The 19,954-nt window shown below is 36.3% G+C and overlaps 1 protein-coding gene across 11 annotated transcripts in view; it reads right to left on the minus strand.

Moving 5' to 3' along the window:
• The window catches only part of NALCN (sodium leak channel, non-selective), a 228,977-nt gene that overhangs the window by 183,984 nt on the left and 25,039 nt on the right, over positions 1–19,954 (minus strand). For 10 of the 11 annotated variants that reach the window (XM_030276727.4, XM_030276696.4, XM_030276731.4 and 7 more), the window contains 3 exons: positions 15,537–15,620; positions 13,835–13,974; positions 12,911–13,039 (listed from right to left, as the gene is read on the minus strand). In XM_030276727.4, coding sequence (XP_030132587.1) covers positions 12,911–13,039; positions 13,835–13,974; positions 15,537–15,620 — 353 coding nt within the window. Of the gene's footprint in view, positions 1–12,910; positions 13,040–13,834; positions 13,975–15,536; positions 15,621–19,954 lie in introns of those variants that run through there. The other variant, XM_032749091.3, reaches the window with a different exon arrangement.

Below are 19,954 nucleotides of genomic sequence, written 5' to 3' on the forward strand. Positions count from 1 at the left end.
AGCCTAACAAGGACAATATTAATAAATAAATCACTGATATTGATATTTCTAAAATTTGCAGTAGTAAATCATTATGATTGAGCATAATTTTTAAAATGTGCACTCAGTGTGAGCAAACTTTCCTGTCACTGTAGTGAGACACATATATAATTGTTAACTTCAGCGAAATGGCCCCATACTGCAGTTAAGTTCTACTGATACACCTTCTAATTTGTGCAGAAAGAGCTGGCAACTTAAAACCATGCTGCTGTTAGCCATTACAGGTTCTGGAAAATCCAGTAACTGTCATCCAAAATCACTGGTGAAAGTGAAAGAAATGTCACAGAGTACCTCTCTGGTTTAAGGACTGCAGATTTGTTTGGGCACAATCCTCCCTCTGATGTTTTATAAGCTTAGTATTCCTGAGGGTCATTTTTAAATGTCATGTTTTGCTTTTGGTAAAAAGTAAAATCTTTTTGCTTTCATGTACCATACTTTTAGAGCTAGTTTCCTGGTTTTAATCCAATAACAAAATCTGTGTTATCTTTTAAACTGTAAGTGCGAAATTTTCATCCATATTTAATGTTTCTCATAATTGTATATGTAATTATAACTAAAGCTTTCAACTGTTTCTGGTAACAGATTTTCTCTTATATCTATTCATTACTTTTATCATATTGAAAGATAGGGCATGCTTAAGGACTTGTGGCTTTACAAACAACATAAACACAAAGCTTAAGCTTTGGCAATGTTCCATATTTTACATTTTAGCTTGGCAAACACAGATTCTACTAATCAAGAATTAGTAACTGAAGAGAATACCAGACAGCATCTGCTAGGGATAATTATATTCAAATCAACAAGCCCAAATAACTGAGGGCATCTCTTCCATTAATTTTTGATAAATCTTGAAATAGCAGGGAAATTCCGGAAGAATGCTAATGTGCCATTAATTTTTACAGAACAAGCAGCCCAAGTGCTTAGCCTAACATCAAGCAAGACAAAAGAAAGAGCAAGCTGATAAAAAGTCTAATTGCCAAAGAGTAAAGAACATTAATGTAATAAATGTCAGCCAGAATGGATTTAGAGAAAATAATTCTCATCATAGTAACATGATTTTTGTAAGATTACAGATTTGTCAAATAAAGTTGCCTATCTTGGACTTTGTAAAGCAATTCATTTGGCAACACATGACTGATTAAAAAGTTGGCACTATATATTATCACTAAAGTACCAGCTAAATGGGCTAAAAACTGATTAACTGACATGCCAAAAAATACTTTCCAGTGAAATGACCACATTGATCTACCAGAATCAGTGAGGGAGAAACATATAAAATTAAGAATAAGGATAGAAACATAAATAACCATAAGAACAAGGTATTATGACAACTTATCAGAATTACTTGGTTAGCTTCATCAAACAACTCAAAATGTGCTTTAATACAGTCAAATGCAAGGTTATAATGGCAGGATTGCTAAAAACAAATTTTATGACCTATGGCCTATGTATTAAAAGGGATAAGAGGATGGAAATACTGTGTTATAGAATATATGTGCCACATAAAAGTTTGAGATGAGGGGATTTAACAAGGAATTCTCTCATATTGGTCCCAATAACATCATGGCAAAAGAAAACCTGCTTCCTCAGACTGTACACACGAAAGCAATAATTAATTAATTTTCCAATAATGAATTAAATTTCTTTGTGTATGAAATGCATACAAATTATGATTTGTATTATGTACATATTTTTGATCACAGTTTAATATTTTAAAAACTCAGGAAGTCATAGAAAAAAAATGAAAATGATAATACTGAAGATGGTTTGCAGTAAAAGACCTAAAGAGCTAAATAATGTTAGTTTATTGAAAAACATATTGAAAGGTGCTTCAATTTTTTGTAAGTGGATTCACACAGAGGAAATACTAGGAATTAAGGTTCTGTGTAGTCTGACATAAAAAAAGTATAACAAGAGTAGAAAGCTAATAGTTGAAGCCAGACAAATTAAAATGATGAATTAGGAATTTTTTTTAGCAGTGAAATAGTTTTTGTAAAAAAACAAGAAGTTCCCTTGCTTATGACTGTTCTGCAAACCAGTCAAGAATAAATACACACTTAGGATATGCACTGGAGTTAGACACAAGCTATAAAGTGTCATAGAAAGGAAGCAAATTGAAGTCTGACTAAATGATCCAATAGCTACTTTTAATTTTAAATTCAGTACATAGATATTGTAATATTTTACTACTACTAATATATATTCTTTCAGTAATTTTACCCAACGTAAATGACTTTTTTAGTATCTGGCAATTCAGTTTAGATCTTTTATTCACTATTTATCTGTTCATTTTCAAGTACTGGGGTTTGTTTTCTTTTTTTTTTTTTTTTTTGCCAGTTTTCACAATCTTGTTGTTTCTAAGTTGGAGTTTGTGTATGGAATTTGGATATTCTTACTTTTTTTTTTTTTTTTGCCAATTTTAGAAGAAAATTATTTGCATGTTTATTCAACAAATTAAGAAAAGTAATGGTCTTATACACTTTCTTCTCCTGCCCATATTCAGTAATAAGGCATCATTACATCAGACTGCCTATTACGTGAGGCAGCGATACTGAGTAAAGTTGCATTTGATTTTGATTGTAGTATTTTTTTCATTTCACATGCGACCTAAGTTAGGATCTAAAAATGTACCTTTGATGTTCCTTCTATTGCTACTTAATGCACAGAAATTTTGAACAGATTCAGATTAAATCACCAACCTTATCTCATAATTCACGGTGCAAATGTTCACAGATCCAACACCTCTTTGCTGAACCCCTAGAAGGAGCTGCACAAGTAAAGACTGCAGCTCTGATGTCCTGACTTACCCTACTTCATTTTAGGCAAAGAAGACAGAGAGAAATACATCTCCAGAGGTTCAAGGTCAGTGGGTTCATCCACACTCCTGAGGCATCCTTCTCTCTCTGACAGCTAAGAGATGAAATTCAGGGTATTTAGATCCCTAGCACAGGTGCTAACATCAAAGTCAGATGATTCTGTCCTCATGGCAGATCACTTATATTACACAAAGGCAATAGTGTCATGAAATGAAGTAAATGAGGATGTCCAAATGAAAACATGATGTTTGCAGATACTCAACAAATTTGACAAGCTATAGGTTTGGTCACTTGTTATTGGCATTAGAGAAAATTAAATTCAACTTAGCCATCACCCTTCAAAGTAACTAACTCACTGAAGTTCACCACAGAAAAATGAGTAAAAGAAGAAATATATCCTATGGAAAGTGTTGAAATGTACATACAAGCATTAAAAAAAAAAAAACAGAAAATGACAGAAGTTCCAGTATGCATTTGTTTATAAAGTAGCATGCACAAACAGTGCTATTTTGAGATTTCATCAAATTCCACATGACATAACAACTCTATGACATTCCATTTTTGTGACTTCAACAGTCAATCCTGAGAGAGCTGAATTCAAACGGCAATTGCATGATATGTATGCTAATGCAAACCTTGTTTCAGAAGAACCAAAACAATATGAATTAATGGCATTTACACAATGAAGGAGGCTGTCACTCTAATACAGAGGACATAAACAGGAAGATTTAAAACCAAATCCAGCTAGCTCACATGAATCTGCATCTCACTGAGGTATATTAAATTAGACTTATTTTCAAGTTGAAGTGATCTCATACATATAGTACTATTATAATCCAAACCAGCATTTATTTATAGAATTTAAAAGAAAGAGTGAAAAAACACTTCTCTTGTCTTTTAAATTGCAAAGTCATGAACTGAAATTTGTATACCAATCTAAGCTAAAGACTGTATCCAAGTTGATTATAAAGTATGTTCAGGATCACTTAAAAAAATCCTAAGGTTAGATATTGGAGTTCTCTGGATGAAATAAAGAAAAGTATCTTCCAAGTTGCTGTCTAACCACTATGGGGAAAACAAAAGGCCTGCACTGTAGGATTTGAAAATACCAAGATTGAAGTTCATCTGTTCATCTGAAGTTCCATCAAATCTTAAAAGAATTTTTGGATGCCTCACCCACAAAGCAGAGTTAGCTACAGCCAATGAGTGGGGAAGGTTTTCCTGACTCTTTCTTTAGACCACTGCAACATGCAGTTTTATCTCACTAGACTTTTTCCTTAGGCACCAGACAGGGTAATCTTCAGCATGATAAAAAAGTACTGCCCTGAATCCAAACCTAAACTACATGCAAAACTAATTCCTTCCTAAAGGCTGTGTTGCAAAGTGTAAAGACCATATACAGGATGCCTTCATCAAATGCATTTACACACACCAGTCACAAACATCTGAAATGGCAGGAGATGTGACCTAGACCAGCAGAAGGGGCTGCTACCATTGAGAACATAAGAAAAAAATTTCACCATCATCCAGTTAGCTCAAAAAGGAAACTATTTAGCATTTGGTGATTGCCCATCTGAGCAGGCCCATATACCAAAGCTCTCACTTTACCTGGGAGAAAGCACCTTGCTATCTCCATTCACTGGTACTCAAAGTAGGCAGGAAGACTTACTGCCAAAACTGGATTGCTGATTTATCTGGTGAAAGGGCTTCTCTGTCAGGGCATTACAGGAACAAGTATCATTAAAATACACAGCTGCAGACCTACAGTAAGCTCAAATAACTTTTTCAGGGATCTAAAATATTGCTGGGTTTCCAAGAGACCTAAATGTAAAATCTCAAACTGGTCTAACCATCAAGCCTACAGGCTACCTCCAGCTCTAAAGAAAAATTAAATGAGGCACTGACAGTATATAACCAAAGCTTTGTCCTCAAACAGGAGCTGAAAATTCCTTCCCATTAACCAGCCAGGTAGAAGGTGTACAATAAGCTGGTTTGGAGTGTAACTTTAATACTGCTACTGTGCAATGGCCACGACAATCAAGAAAAGAGGCAGACAGCACAAAAAGCTAAACTGTTCCAGGTTTCTGTACTCTTGTTCCTGCTGCCTTGGCAGGTGCCCCTAAGAAGGAGAAGACATGAGGACACTAAGCCTTTATTTGAGGCAAACTGGAGATGAAGACAAGGAGCTGAAAGGAAGAAGGTGGCAGTGATGTACGAATTTGTGAAGAAAACTGCTCAAATCACGCATCAGTGAACCCAGCAAAGCCTGCTACAACAGGGACAAAAGGGTGGCAAGTATTTTAGGCAGTGGAAAAGAGCAAATGTACTATACCTTTGTGTCAAGTACAAACAGTGTAGCTCACTAAGTATAAAGGTAGGTCTTCTACACTAAGGAGTGATGTTGGATTTGAGGGCTTTTCTTAAAATTTATTAAACACTCTTCTATTTTACATGAAAGAGGAAGCAGGGGAGTGAGGGACCAACTATATAAGGGGCTAAAAAAGCAGTGATAGGAGACATAATGTAAAGATTGAATACAAACATATTTTAGGTAACTGGAACACTAAAATTAATCATAGCACCTCTGATAGTAAAAAGCATGCTTTGGTGGGAGGTTTGAACATTCCGTGTGGGGTAGAATGAAAAATGAAGTTGAAATATTAATGAATAGGCTCACACCTAAGTTGGTACACAAAGGAAGAGAAAACAATAAAAACTGTAGGAAGCCACTCTCTCACTTCTGCCCTAATGCACAATGGCTCTGCATCCAATCCTTCTCACTTCCAGTGTATCTCCCTTTAAAACGATGTAGCAAAGGCAAATAGCTCTTCAGATGCCCAGGATAACAGTACCTGACCTTTTGTTATGTCAAGAAGGACCACATAAAATCACAGAAAAATAAGGTTGTATACAAACACCCAACAGGACATTAAATATAGTTCTCTGCCCCAGTCTATTGCTACTTTTCCCAAGAGAAGTTCCCACAGGTTGTTTTAAAGATCCTCGGGAATGAAACTGGGAGCCTGTTTAAGAAATAGGTGCAACTTTATACCTACCACTGCAAACTTTTTTCCTAATGTCCTAACATGAAATTTTAATCCTGAAATTTCGTACATGTACTTTTTATTCTAGTGTATCACAGAAAGAGCGACCAGATTCCCTTACTCTGTGCAAAAGTGCTTATCCATGCAAAACCTGTGACATGTCCACTACTTTTTTAAATTTAAAAAACTGCTGAACACTCTTTATCAGCTCTGCTCTCTCTATATATACATTTGTCTCCTTTAGACTCTCTCCAGACCATGCCTATATGTTGTAAGATACTACAATGTTACGTTTTTACAAGAGCACAGTACTGTTGATCTCTGTTCTTCCATTATGCTTCTAAATCACTTTATGAAGAGCTACCTTTTCCACACGACTCACAATGCTGTATTAGTACAGCTGTTTTTTCCCAAGTGCAGCATATTGTCCCTGCTGACTTTCATCCAACTTTTCAGAGCATGTCTTCAACTTTTCAAGACTATTTTTATTCTAATCTTGCTTTCTGAAACACGTGCAGTCCTTCCCAAACTCACATCATCCCCAGTGCAATAAGTGTGTTATATGTGCTACCATGCAGGATGTTAATCAAACTCCAAAAAGCACATGGCAGACTTATGTGGATCCCTGTTCTTTGTGTTCTGACATTAATAGCATCTCACTGAGCATGTTTTTTAAGCAGTTTTGGACCTATTCTATGATTATCTTCACCTTAACCATGTTTCTACTGCTAGTTTACAAAAATGTCCTGTGTGACTGCTACAAAGCCTTTCTAAACTAAAGAAATATGACATTCAATTCACATGGCTGTTATGCTGCCATAGGCAATTATATTTGTTTGACATGGTTTATCCTTTAGAAATCCGTATTAGCTCCTACTCACTTCCTTGTTGTCTTCCAACTGCTTACACCAGTTTTGTTCATTCACTACAGAATTCTTTCAGGAAAAGAAGTTAAGCCTATAGTATTCCAGATATAATTCCCTGACTTTTCTTGTCCTGTCTCCTTCCTCCTTTTCTAGACTTCTACTGCTTTCCTGCTTCTCACACCCACCCTCCACAAGTTCTCAGAACTACTAAAATAGCTGAGATTACGGCTTCAGTGTGCTCACAAACATCTCGGGATAGATGAATATTCCAGCACTTCCCAGGCCTTACTGAATTGCATTAATCCAAGGGATTGTGAGAGGAATAGAATTTAGGCATCACATTCAGCTTCCAAACAACAATACAAAACTGAAAGCAGTCCCCTGGTTTTCAAAACAGTGTATGAAATAGATCACTCATTGAATGAAATCTGAAACAACATGGAAACAGATTTTCTTTAAAGATTCTTTCTCAGTATTCCTTATAAATTATTTTTCACTATTCCTAAAAAATGCTTGCATGTCTAGAAGTGATTTTTTTGCACAGCATTTCAAGATTAAATTAGATGTACTGCTCAGTAATAACTGCTATTTAACCTGTGAATGTCAGGACATCCACAGCCTTCTCTATCAGTTGCCTGGATTCCTCTTGCAATATAAAGAACAGAACTTTCCTAGCTTCCTTTATGTTTAAGAAATCAAACACTACCTGATCACCCATCAGGCAGATTCAGTGGAGATCACTCTTGGGATTCCATTTTTCTGGGGATGTCCAGTCTTTCCCTCAGTTTTGTGATACACTGGAAGATACTCTGACTTCTGGAATCCTGGTCTCCTGCAGGTTTACGTTGAAAGCTCAGTACTCACCAGGCCTTATTTCTGTACCGCGATTATCAGGTAAAAAATCTTATGGCCCAATATAAAACTTTCCCTACAGCAAAGAGGAGATTATGTTATTCAAGTTCTTGTATTTATAGTAAGCCAATTTCCCAATAATGTATAAAATCCACTCCAGTTTACTCAAAAAGATTTATTCTTTAAAAAATCTCATAAAAATTGACAGGCTGAGAAGAAATTCAATCAACCTTGATGTCTGCAGTGAGACAGAGAATTCTGTAAACTTAAATTGCTCCAAATCTTAATACAGGCAAGTACGTGTGATTACTGAGCCACTGGGACCTGAAGTAATTGGGTTCTCATCATTCTATCCTAGACCATCACTAAAAGGTCACCTTTTTGTTTAAAATGGAGCTGGAAAAACAAAAACAGTGTAATATCTGTGTTAAATGAATCAACAGTGTAATTACGTTGGGTAACTATCTCTATAACAATTCCAATAAAAAATAGGATTTCTGCTCAGAAATCACATGTCCCCTGAAAGTGACAAGAGCCCAACTCCTGAAGGCTCTTTCTCCTGGGCACCAATACTGCTCACCACATCATCACTCTCATCCATTCTTCTGACATGAGTCCATTTAAACTGAATTACTTGCCTTTTTGAAAGACATTGTATTTTAATTTATTTTAGTTGGGGTTTAAAAAACATCTGGCCTGGAAAACTAAATTTTTTCCATTTCTCTTGTCCCTGAGGAGTTTATACTAGAGCCATGCTACCAGTAAGAGAGATGGAAAGTCCCAAAGACAATATTAAAGCAGATCTGGTTGTTCACTAAGAACAAGAAATTAATATGCTCTGTTAAAGAAGTCCTATTACATTGATTTTTTGAGCTTGAGCTTTGATTTCTTCCCTTTCTCAGAAATCTAATTACTCATTCTTACTTTCCCACTGCTGATGTAAGACAGAATCTCAAATTCCTTTTGTTCTTTTAAATTGTATTTATTTCCTCTATTAGATATTGTGGTGAATGTTCAGCTTCAGAGTCTTTGAAGCTGTTTTCTGACATTTTCATGGCCTATTCATAGATAGATGGAAAGATGACCAGAAGCCTCTTAGATCTTTCCATTACTCAGTAATTATTTTTCTTATCTGTTTTCCTGGGCATCTCCTGCTTTAAACAAGAAACTTTGCAAAGAAGGATTTTAAATTGACTTCCATGGTGACAGGCAGACAGGTCTACAGAAATATTCAGCCTATACCTTATCAAAAGTGTTAAAAAAAAGGCAGCTTAAAGAATGACTTTGGGAAAATAAATAGGTAAGTACTACAATTTATGGCAGTTAGCCATATTAGCTTTTTCTCTTTTGATGATGCTTCCATTTTCCTTAGCTCCAGTGCAGACTGAGATTTACAAAAGGAAAATTTACTGTTGTGGAATACATATAAACTGATAATGTGCTTTGGAATTATTCTTGTGTAGTCAAACATATCTTGGGAGTAAAAATAAAGAAAGCACTAAGTAGCTACAACAATGATTTAGAAAAAAAAATCTCTCTCCTCTACTGTGTAAAAGTATCTTTTGTATACTGGAGGATACCAAGAGTAAATGACAGTAAATCTGGGAACACAACTATTTTCCCCTTATATTGTATATCTCTGAAATTAATCTCAGATATAAGAAAAAGAAACCAATCCTGTCAAGCTGTTTATGGTATATAGATTTATCAAGATTGGATTATATATTATATACATTTCAAACACCATCTTAAAGCAACTAAAGAAGATCCATACTATGGAAATTCACATAATACATCAATTCTTGACAGGAAAAGATAAATTATTTGGAGATTTCATCAGGAAAAAGTTTTTACAGCATAGTTGAAAAAGGATAAGTCAATCACGTGGAAATAGAGTAATAAAATTGTCTAAGAAGAAGACAATGTTCCTTATGGGGAAGACGATTGTAAGAATACAGGAAAAAAGGACTTATCAAAGAAAAATAAACTTTTCAGCCTTTGTAAGAAAGTTAGATTCTGCCACTTTCTGACAATGAAAACTCAGATTGTGGTTAGCGCACTTTAGTATTTTTGTTTGTCATAGTTAACATCGGAAGATTACTCAGGAGGTGGAGAGACAGGTCAGGCAAATGTGGGCATTGAGAAGGATGGGAAGATAAAAGAACTTGCTGCAAAGAGGCAAGAAGTTTCTGATAAGGATACCATGTCCTTTCAAATTAAAAAGAATAGGAAGATTTTAAGACACCATATTCAAAAGAAACTTGACTTCATCATAATAATAATTCATAAGGCAGTAGACTTAAGAGTGATTTCTAAAATGTCAGAAATAGACGAAGTCTTGACCACAAAAGATTTTACTCTTCCTGCTTGCCATGGAGTAAGAGGCAAATCACCTAAAATTAAAGTTCTCATAGGTGGTCCCTAATTGGATGCGTTTCATTTTTCTAATCTTGACTTGGGAGCCAGGGATCTGGTTTGAAAAAATACTGAAAATTTACATCTGTGGCTCATTAAAGACAGAAGTTATTTAAGGACAAGTACAGCCAACTTTGGCCACTCTCCACTGCCTGGAACTAAGCCACCTGAAACAGAGAGACAGACAGACAGACTCAACCTCTGAGAGGAATGTTTAACCCTCATTATAAAATTGAGAAACTGAACATCAAAGACAAAACTAAAATTTGGCAAGACAACTTTCATACTTCTGTGCTCTTGCATCCCAGCCAATAAACTTTCCTGGATTCAGAAGTGACATGTCCCCTTCTTTCTGACTATATTTTGGACCAATAATAATACATCTGTCCATATTGGGCAGATGTAATTGTCCTCTTTTTGCACCGGAACTGTTATTTCTTTCCCTATATTTATTTTTCTAGCCCATGGTGGGAATTATAAATTCTGGAGCTAATTCCAGGAAAGTCAGTCCTGATCTACATCAGGAAGGCACACCCTAACTCCAACCTGATTTTCTGCACTGCAATCCTCAAAATTTAAAACATGAACAAATAGGTATAAGTCTTCACAACATATAATGATGAGTATTACAGACAAGAAGAGGAAATCAGTATTTTCAGAGTAGGAATGCCAAAACTGAAGCATACATCCACATGTCAATAACAAAGGAAAAAGTATGTTGTTCATTGGAAGAGCACCATTCATCAGAATAATTGGAGGAACCCTTTCAGGGAAAAAAAGTGGTGTCAAATGTAACTGTAGTCATCATACACAATCGTGGGAGTAATTTAAAATTAAAAGTCTGGTCTGGAGATGGTAAAAGTGATTAACTGCTTACTGAAGGTGGCTATCCCAGGTACCTTAAAAGTAACTTAAATTAGATTTCTAATACCTATACCGCTAAAAACATGTACTTGATGATATTGAAAGAAAAAGAGGTTAAGGCTAGATATTCAACCTCAAGTCTGAAATTCCCTTAGTTCTGCATACTTGACTTTTCCAACTTTAACCCTATTTAGGCAGGTTTTAAATTTTATTTTATACAGTGGATATTTGTCCCTTTTAAGGTTTTTATGTAATCCAGCCTTTCAAAAATCTAAAATTTACGGGTTTCTGTATACCATTAAAAAAAACCCAAAAAACCCAAAAAACCACTAATGCCTTATTCAGAGCAGCTCAACACATGTAGAAAAAATTAACAAAATTTTTATGGGCAGCCCCAAAGTTACAAACTAAAATTTCCATATGGCAAACAATGTGACAACATTTCATCTTTTTCTGCTGATTTCAAGGAAAAGTTATACCATGACACAATTACATGTAATTACATGATGCCAAATCTTTCCTGCATTGTGTATTCCACTTGTTTTTTCAAGCAACATTCTGTAACTCACAGAATTGCAGACTTTCTCATTACCACAAGCAAATTTTTTTTCACAGAAGGTTTTCCCCATGTCTACAGGAAACTGTCAAAATATCTGTTCTATAAAGATTTTCTCTTAAAAAAGAGTGGAACAGTAAGATTGTCAGAGTATATGTGCATGAAGTATACGAAGATTAGCTTCATATTTTACTATATGATTGATTATATAATTAGGAAAATGTCCCAGAGTATTTTTCTTTTTAATTTAACAAAATACCATATTTTGATATTTGGTCTAGCATATTCTCAAATAATTTTATAAATTTTTTTGTATCTGCCACTTCTACTTTTATATTTAGTAGTTTTTAGATTATATTTTAGAAAAAGCTTTAAAACAGAGTTTTGCAATCATCAGAAGTTTTATTCAGCTCACTAGCAGAATAAGTGGTGCTTTACTTTCTTACAATGCTTACTCTATTAATTTTATGTTCTGTCAAATTCAAAACAGGAATAAAAGGATCCAATTTTGACTAAAATAAAGGCCACAACTCCAGAACCCACATCTCCATATCAAAAGGAACAGTATCCAAAGGAATAGGGACCAAAGAAACAGAATAGAGTATCACAATGTAATGGTACCCAAGGACACTGTCAAGCCCTCAATTCAAAACAATAGGTAAACATACTATCTGTGATTTTATGAGCCATATCAGTGACTCAAGAGGCTACACTGTACTTCGAGGTGAATCAAGAACATGATGTATACTCAATTACCAGGGTAAAATATTTATCATCAGTATTTTGCCAAGGCTGGGAAATAAAAGGGTCTTTGAATCTGAGCATCAGGTCGCAGAGAATCATTAATTCAGAAAGGGCCTGAGATACTGGAAGAGGTTGCCCAGAGAGGTGGTGGATGCCCCATCCCTGGAAACATGCAAGGTCAGGTTGGACAGGAGCTCTGAGCAAGCTGATCTAGTTGAAGAAGTCCCTGCTCACTGCAGGGAGGTTGAACTAGATGACTGTTAAAGGTCCCTTCCAGCCTGAACTATTCTGTGACTCTATGATTCTAGGGCATCTTTAGGTCTGGCCCCATAAAAAGACATTCTAGGAAAAGACAGAGGAGTGCAAAAGCTGACAAATCATCAGTTACCCAGGTCAGCTACAAGTGGCAATGCTCTTCTTAGAAGTCTCCTCTGCTTTCCTGCTCTGTCACCTCCCTGTCCCACCCAACATACAAGTCATGCAGCCCCCTAAGTCAGACTGTAGCCAAATGCCACAAATTGTAACATCTCTGTCACAGTTAAAATTTGCATTTCTCATCATTCTTACAATTTTTGTTTCCTCAATTTGCCTTAGTGCATTTTGCTGGACTGCTTTTAATCTATTAAGTCCATTTTGCATCTACTGATGCCAACTAAAATAAAATACATGCAATGAAAGAACAGGCCCATGTCACGCCTGCACAAGTGAACTCACCCTGGCTGTGTGTCATCAGTCACACAATGATATGTAAAAGTTCCAAACATCTGCACACCCAGGATCCCATACAGGAGAAGAAAGAACAGAAGAAAAATTGAAACGCTCCATATTTGCTCTCCAGAACGCCTGATAAAAAGATAAACAGGTCACTAAAAGCACAGGCAATGTGAAGTCTCCTCTGAAAAGAATAGAAAATATGCTCATGCAAAGAGAGCAGTATTTCATCCTGCACAACATTTGTCCTTAAAACTGTTCTCTCACTCTGTGCACATATAGAAAAGGGGGCTGTGATTTATTTCTAAATCAGGGTAATTAAACCAGCTGAAAACTGCAAAGGGTGGAAAAAATACCCAAATTAAATGTGTGAAATATGGCTTTTGTAAAATAGTATTTAATGGCTCATACAGACAAGATACAGTAATGAAATAAATTTGATATTGAATAAAGACCAAAGACTCTTTCACATAACCATGACATGTATTTTGTCATTACATCTTGCACCAAGCACAATTACATGTGTTTCTTTGCATCTCTGTATATGCACCAATATAAGCATACTAGTAACTGGAATGTTCAGGGCATATGCTTATGTAATGTTATTTATAAATATTACCCTACTAAGGTTATTTGATTATTAAATGGCCATATTAATGGAACAGAATTTACTGCCACTGGTTGAAAATTGGTGGCTACATTTATTACCAAAATACTTTAAAATTTATTTAAACATTTGAAAGTTCTGATTGTTCTATAAAACTTGATGATTCCTTAAATATCGGAAATAGCAAGAATTTTTTGGCCAGAACTAAAACTCAGGAGAAAAATGCCCATTAAGCATGAAGGGTTATTGATTGACTACACAGTCAGTCTTCTAAGTCAAAACTTAAATAAGCTCTGTTATTTTTCAGACAAGAGACTTACTTCAAGATATTTGTTATCCTAGTTCTTGGCAGCTCAAAACGAAAATATATTCGGAATGCTCGAATCATAATGAGTGGTCGTGGAATCCGTAACATGCCCCAAGGGGACATTTGGTCAACTATTTCAGCTATTTCAAACACCTAAAACGGAAAGAATCAGTAGTTTGTCTTGAAGACCCTGTCCTGCACCTGTGTTCACTTCCAGAGCTTTTAAAAGTATTAATACTATACACATTTTTTATTTTAATTTTTCATCTTGGCTTACTTTACAGTTTACTTCTACCCCATTTTTTAAAAAGAAAAGTATTTGTAAATACTTTAATTCAGTTCTAAATTACTCTAATGAAAATCACAAAATATACTCTGCCCATGTTCATAATGTTTGAGTCTCAAACAACTCAAGAAGACAGTACAAGCTTGTGCCAGCTGCCTGTTTCTGTGCCAGTCCTACCCCACACGTTTCCCACAACATTGTTGGAAGTATTAATATATTTCCAATATGAAAATCAGTATCTGTTAACATTGCACAGCACTAAGGCTTTTACTATGATATAGATGTGCATGTACACAGGCTGCCTATGAGTTGCAACATAATTATAAACTGTCCATTTAATTCCAAGTGCATGAAAAATTGTACATCATCTCCTAGACTCCATTTACAATATAAGTTTCAGCCAAGGCACAGAACAGGGAACCATTTCCTCAATACTGACAGGTTATGCACTCAATAAAGAGTATTTAGCTGAATGATTGGGTGCAAATATCTTGTTTTAATCCTTGTCTCTCACTCTCAGAGAGTAACTGCTTGATTTAATTCTTGCTCAAAATACTATGAAACTGGAGAGGGAACGTGGCAATGCATAAACTAGGTAATGTACAGTTCTTATCTATAACAATCAACCTTCATGCTGCATGTGTACAAGGTGTACCTGTACCAAAGTCTCCACAGAAAATTACAGTGTATCTTAAATTTGTCAGAAATTTTATAAGTGCCTAACAGCAATCACTACAGAACTTTTACAATCCTTATGCTATTGTAAGCTCAATGTCAGAGTTTTCAACCTGTGCTTATCCAGAAAACCTCCTACAGTTAAGGACTGATTGATTTGCAGGACAAAATTTCACCTATACCTTAACACTGAAAATTTTTGCAATATGTCTAAGTTCCCTTCTTTATAAAAAATATCAAACTGTTTCCAAATGTTCTGGGTTTTTTTCATTGTGCTTTAACATGAGTTTTAGAAAATGTTTTGTTAGGTATGTATTAGTAATACTGCATGAAACCACTCCATTCACTATATCATTACAACTACAAAATGGCAAACATCTACCATTGGAATAATTCTCCCTTTAGGTGCCTGAGCTAGTCACCATGGCACCCTACTAGACTCACTGGAAGGAAATGAGCAGAACTATCACGTGGAGTAAGAGAGAAATGTCTCTCTGAAGATTCTCCTTCTGACTGCATAGGGTTTATGTTAACAAACTTCAGATTAAATAAGAAAAAATAATCAAGATAAATTCTACTACTAATGTAGATATGCTGCAATGTGCAATTATAAATCTGTTGAATTCAGCATGGTCGCTTAAAACAATTTTATCCATGGTCAAGTCTACTTTCACAACTCACTTTTATTTGATTGTGCCATGTATTTTTCACAATCAAGGAACTTATTCATTGTAAAAGGAAGTGAAACGATTACCTGCAAAACCAGTGACACCCAAAGACAAAAGACCATGAATCCATCAAACACACACCAACGATCTTTTACGTAGGAGCTATCACCCTACAAGAAAGGAAAGATAAGAGGTTAATTTTTGTTTATTGTCAGAATTTACAAACATTGTAAGTAAGAACTCTTGTGATAATTTCCCCCCTCTCAGCCCCTAAATTATCAGGCTAGCCCAGAGATCCGAGGCTTTGAGGGGAGGAATATCAGGAGATGGCAAAGATTTCCAAAAGAGGCTCTTACCCTGATATATGTTGGTGCAGCTCTCTTTATTCTGTGATGTCCAAGGGAAAGAGCGGGGCAAAAGAGGAAGAACAGGAAATGTCAGGGGTTTATCTAGACTTTGGGCAGGGAGGGCTTCTTGGCTCTCTGCCAACCCTGTCAGGGCAGGAAGGAGGGGTCCAGGGTTATCTGATCAGAGTCACAGGGGTCCCGGGGAATGGGAAAAAGGCATGTCCAAGAGCAATGTAACACTCTTGGAAGGAGGAGAAGTAGTCTTTCCTGTGCACTTTCAAGAGGCTACTTTTGAAAGTCTCCAAAAGCCTAGTATCTGGATTAGAATATGCTGGAAACATATATACGCACTGTGTAGGTAAATAAATACTAACTTAATTCCCACGCCGTATTTCTGTATCCAAAAAACTTAAAAAGACTGCTGTATATCAAAAAACGTGCAAAAAATGAACACTAGACTTACTTTTCCATTGTATTTCCCATTACAAAATACTCACACAGGAAGATCAGTGTAAAATGCTAGCAATCTATTGCACTATTCAATTATTTCAGTATTGTTGAATGGCTTCAATTAAATCAGTATCATTTTACATTCATTTCTTCATAAGTTTTCAATCATGTTCTGCATTCTGGATAAGCCTTGCTATTTCAAAAACACTTGACAGTAACCACTGTAACATCAGAGCATGGTTTTGGTGACAGTCCAATCCAGATATCACTCCTAAAAGGCAGCACGGAGAATTCTGCATCCAAGCTCAGCTTCCTTTATTCTGCACTATTCTCAACCTCTGCTCCAGTTTGCATGTTGCAACATCCTCATGTTTCACACCATTCCTGACAACGTGCAACACAGGCCCTCTGCTGCAAGCTATAAAAACACTTCTTTGTTGGGCTGCTAATACCTGACACTTCACTTCAAACACTGAACTGAAAGATATAGATTATGGCTGAGTGTTAGATAGCTCTGTGTACTTCATGGAGCCCAGAGGAAGTTGGGGAACAACTGCATGTAGAGAGATGAAGCTTGTTGAAAGGGAAACTAGACAAAAAATACACCTAAGGAAAGTGGATATCCCATTCATGTAGAAACATATGCAGAGACAATGACAGCGCATCTCAGGGCACAGAATCACACCTTTTTAAATGAAGTTTCCCACATCAGATTTAATACAGCCTTCCCTGCCTTATACACTCTTTGAGTCCTCTTAAGTGATCTCTCGGTGCAAGTGGCAATGTTTGACATCCACTTTTCACAGCTATAATTGGGGAAAAATTATTGTCATGTCTCAAGAATCTTGAAGCCATTGCTGGACTTTGGCCTCATATGTAATCCTGGTTTTATACATATTTTTCTTTATCTCAGTTATAGTTATTTCAATATTTTTTAAGTCTAAAAGCACAGACAAGATGTTCTGTTTTAATCTAACATTTTCAGTGACATACAGTATCCTAAAAATGATTTATTATTTCTTGCAGTAGGTGACAGCATGATATATTGTGTAAATAGAGACAAAGTATGTTTTAAAAATTTATTTCAGTTGCAAAAATTCTTCAGGGTAGAAGTGAACTGTTAGGGAATCAGGAAAATACATTTAGTCATTTTCAAATCAGAAATAGAGGACAGAGAACTTTGGCACTATTTTTAAACAAAGATTTTCTAACACATAAGGATGTTAAAGTTCTCAATTCAAGAACTATGAGGACAAAGACTGCAAATCAGGGAAGCAACAGAACAGGCACTTTTGCATCATATTTTTAGTCTGTCCTTCCTGAAGAAAGTAAACTTAGGTCCCTACATAAACTCTGAGCTAATCAGTAACTCTTCACTCAGGGCTGGGAGAACTCAGCTATTTAGTGGTTATGCTCAGTACCTGTGAAGCAGAAACATGTTATTTCTCCACAGAGCTTAGCTACTCACACTCTAAATCTCTTACTCTGGAAAAAATCTCCAATGAGATTTGCATCAACATGCTACTTGAGTCCTTCAATTGTGGCTCTGAACAAAAATGCTGATTGGTCTTTCTCTTGCTGAAGAACTCCTTGAAAATTACTTTTCTTTTCTTAAGCATCTTTTGTCTAAACAAAAAGTCTTCCCTGAGTTGTGCTGTGAAGATGTGAGCACGAACTTAGGCAGGAGTTCCTGTATTCACCCTCCTCTGAACAACCCACCAGGTTCTCACTGAAAGCCAAATCTTTTTTCAGAAACTGCTTTTTCTCTCCACAATAGGTGAGATATGATTGAAGCAGCTTTGCTGTTTTCTCTTTACAAAGGAAGATGTCATGATCCTTTCCAGTCTTCTCACCAGTCAGGCTGCTGCACCAGCTCACTGCTCTCACTTTCACACCCAGCCTGCTTCCACCGCTACACCCTCCCAGTAAGGGCGGTTTTCAGTGGGTCACCCACAGAAACTCAGTGCACCTGAATTACATCTGAAGAAACTACTCCTTTTAGGGGAGCTTCTGGGCCTTTCCACTTTACATGTAGAGAGGCTTTGGCCAAATCCTATTAATGTCATTTGCCATTTGTCTGGCAGTGGATGTGGTGGGGAATCTTCAATGATTTTATACTGTCTATTGACATGTGGATGGATGTTAGTTGCTGTTGGAAGCAATTTTAAGGCAGGACCACATTCTGCTTAATGCAAAAATCAGAATATATGTGCTACTTCCATGAAAAATCTAATTCTGGCTAAACACAGGCTAGAACTTTTTCTTAATAGCAATGAACAGTGATTTTCATTCACATTTGAAAAAATCTTTAGGCTGAAATACCACAGTCATGGTCAATGACAGCTCAGACCTGGAAAGGCATACAAATAAATGATATTTGAATGCCTCTGGTGACATCGTACCTAAAATAGCTGAAGTCTTGCAATGTGTAAACCCCACAACCTTTTTCCATTGTATCTGCTGAAATCTGAGAATTATTGATGAAGTTTCATTTAGTATTTTTTTCTGAACACACTATTCCGGAACATGAAGGATTAGTACTGTAGACAAGAAGACTCGTGCAGAGACTAATCAAAAGCTCTTAAGTCATTAAAATTGCTGACTTCCTACTGCCTACAGTGGATAGTGGATTCTTGATGTGCACAGCAAGTCCTGAAAACTTCTCCAGCAACATGATTTACAGCCTATCTAGACAACAAAATCATTTGCCACTCCTCCAAAATAAAACACCACAAGGCGCCAGAAGATCCACTTTCTCAATTGTGCTGAGCACATTAAAGATAAAATGCCTATAGCCATTATTAGGTGTCCTGAACAATCATTATACGAGTTCACAGGGGAAAAAAAAATTAAGACCTAACGCATTGAAAATGTGAGTCAGTACAAACTAAAGAGAGAACCACAGACATAACTAATAACACCTGAGGCAGTCACTCCATGAGAGCCATTACAGTTTGACTCACATGAGAAGGGAAGACTAGACAGACTGCAATTCTTTAATAAATGCTTATTTCATTATCAACCTTGCTGAAAACAAAATACTCTATGAAATTAATCCCCAAATTGCATAAAGCAATCTGCTTGACTGCTAATTTTCTCAAGCAATTTCAGTATCTCGGTGGCAAGGTAAGACAGCTTAGCTAGATGACAGCACAGACATCCCCGAGGTCATTTCTGCCCCGCTTGTCTCGTAACACCTCAGGAACATCTTGGGATGAACAAAAAGTCCCTGAAAATCAACAGCCTCCTCTGCCTCCTTGCTTACCTTCAGGAATTTTTCTATCTTTTTCATCCCTGACTACAACCTGTTCTCTCAACCCTTCCCTCCTGACTCTTTCCAGCTCACTCTGTCTGAAAGCTAAATAAAAGAAGTAATATATTTGCCCTGAATAATCAGATTTACCATCATTTGGAAAGGAGTCCTGCAGCATTGGATCTCTCATTAGAACCCTAGTCTCCCACCTTTCCTCACAGTCTCTGACAAACAGGATAGCTGAAAAAATTTGGAGAGAGACCAGCAAGCTCAGTAACAATAAGCTACTGTGCCATTCTGTCATGATCACTGGATCCTGCACTGGTAGTGATAAACAAAGCACATCATCAACTCTGGTACACCCTTCAGATCATCCTGTGGGCTACTTTATAAAGCACTACAAACAAGCATTAAGGTATGGAGGCTGACATTTATGGAGATTTTAGGAGCAACA

Source organism: Taeniopygia guttata, chromosome 1 (genome assembly GCF_048771995.1).
Source record: "Taeniopygia guttata chromosome 1, bTaeGut7.mat, whole genome shotgun sequence".
Classification (NCBI taxonomy): Eukaryota; Metazoa; Chordata; class Aves; order Passeriformes; family Estrildidae; genus Taeniopygia; species Taeniopygia guttata.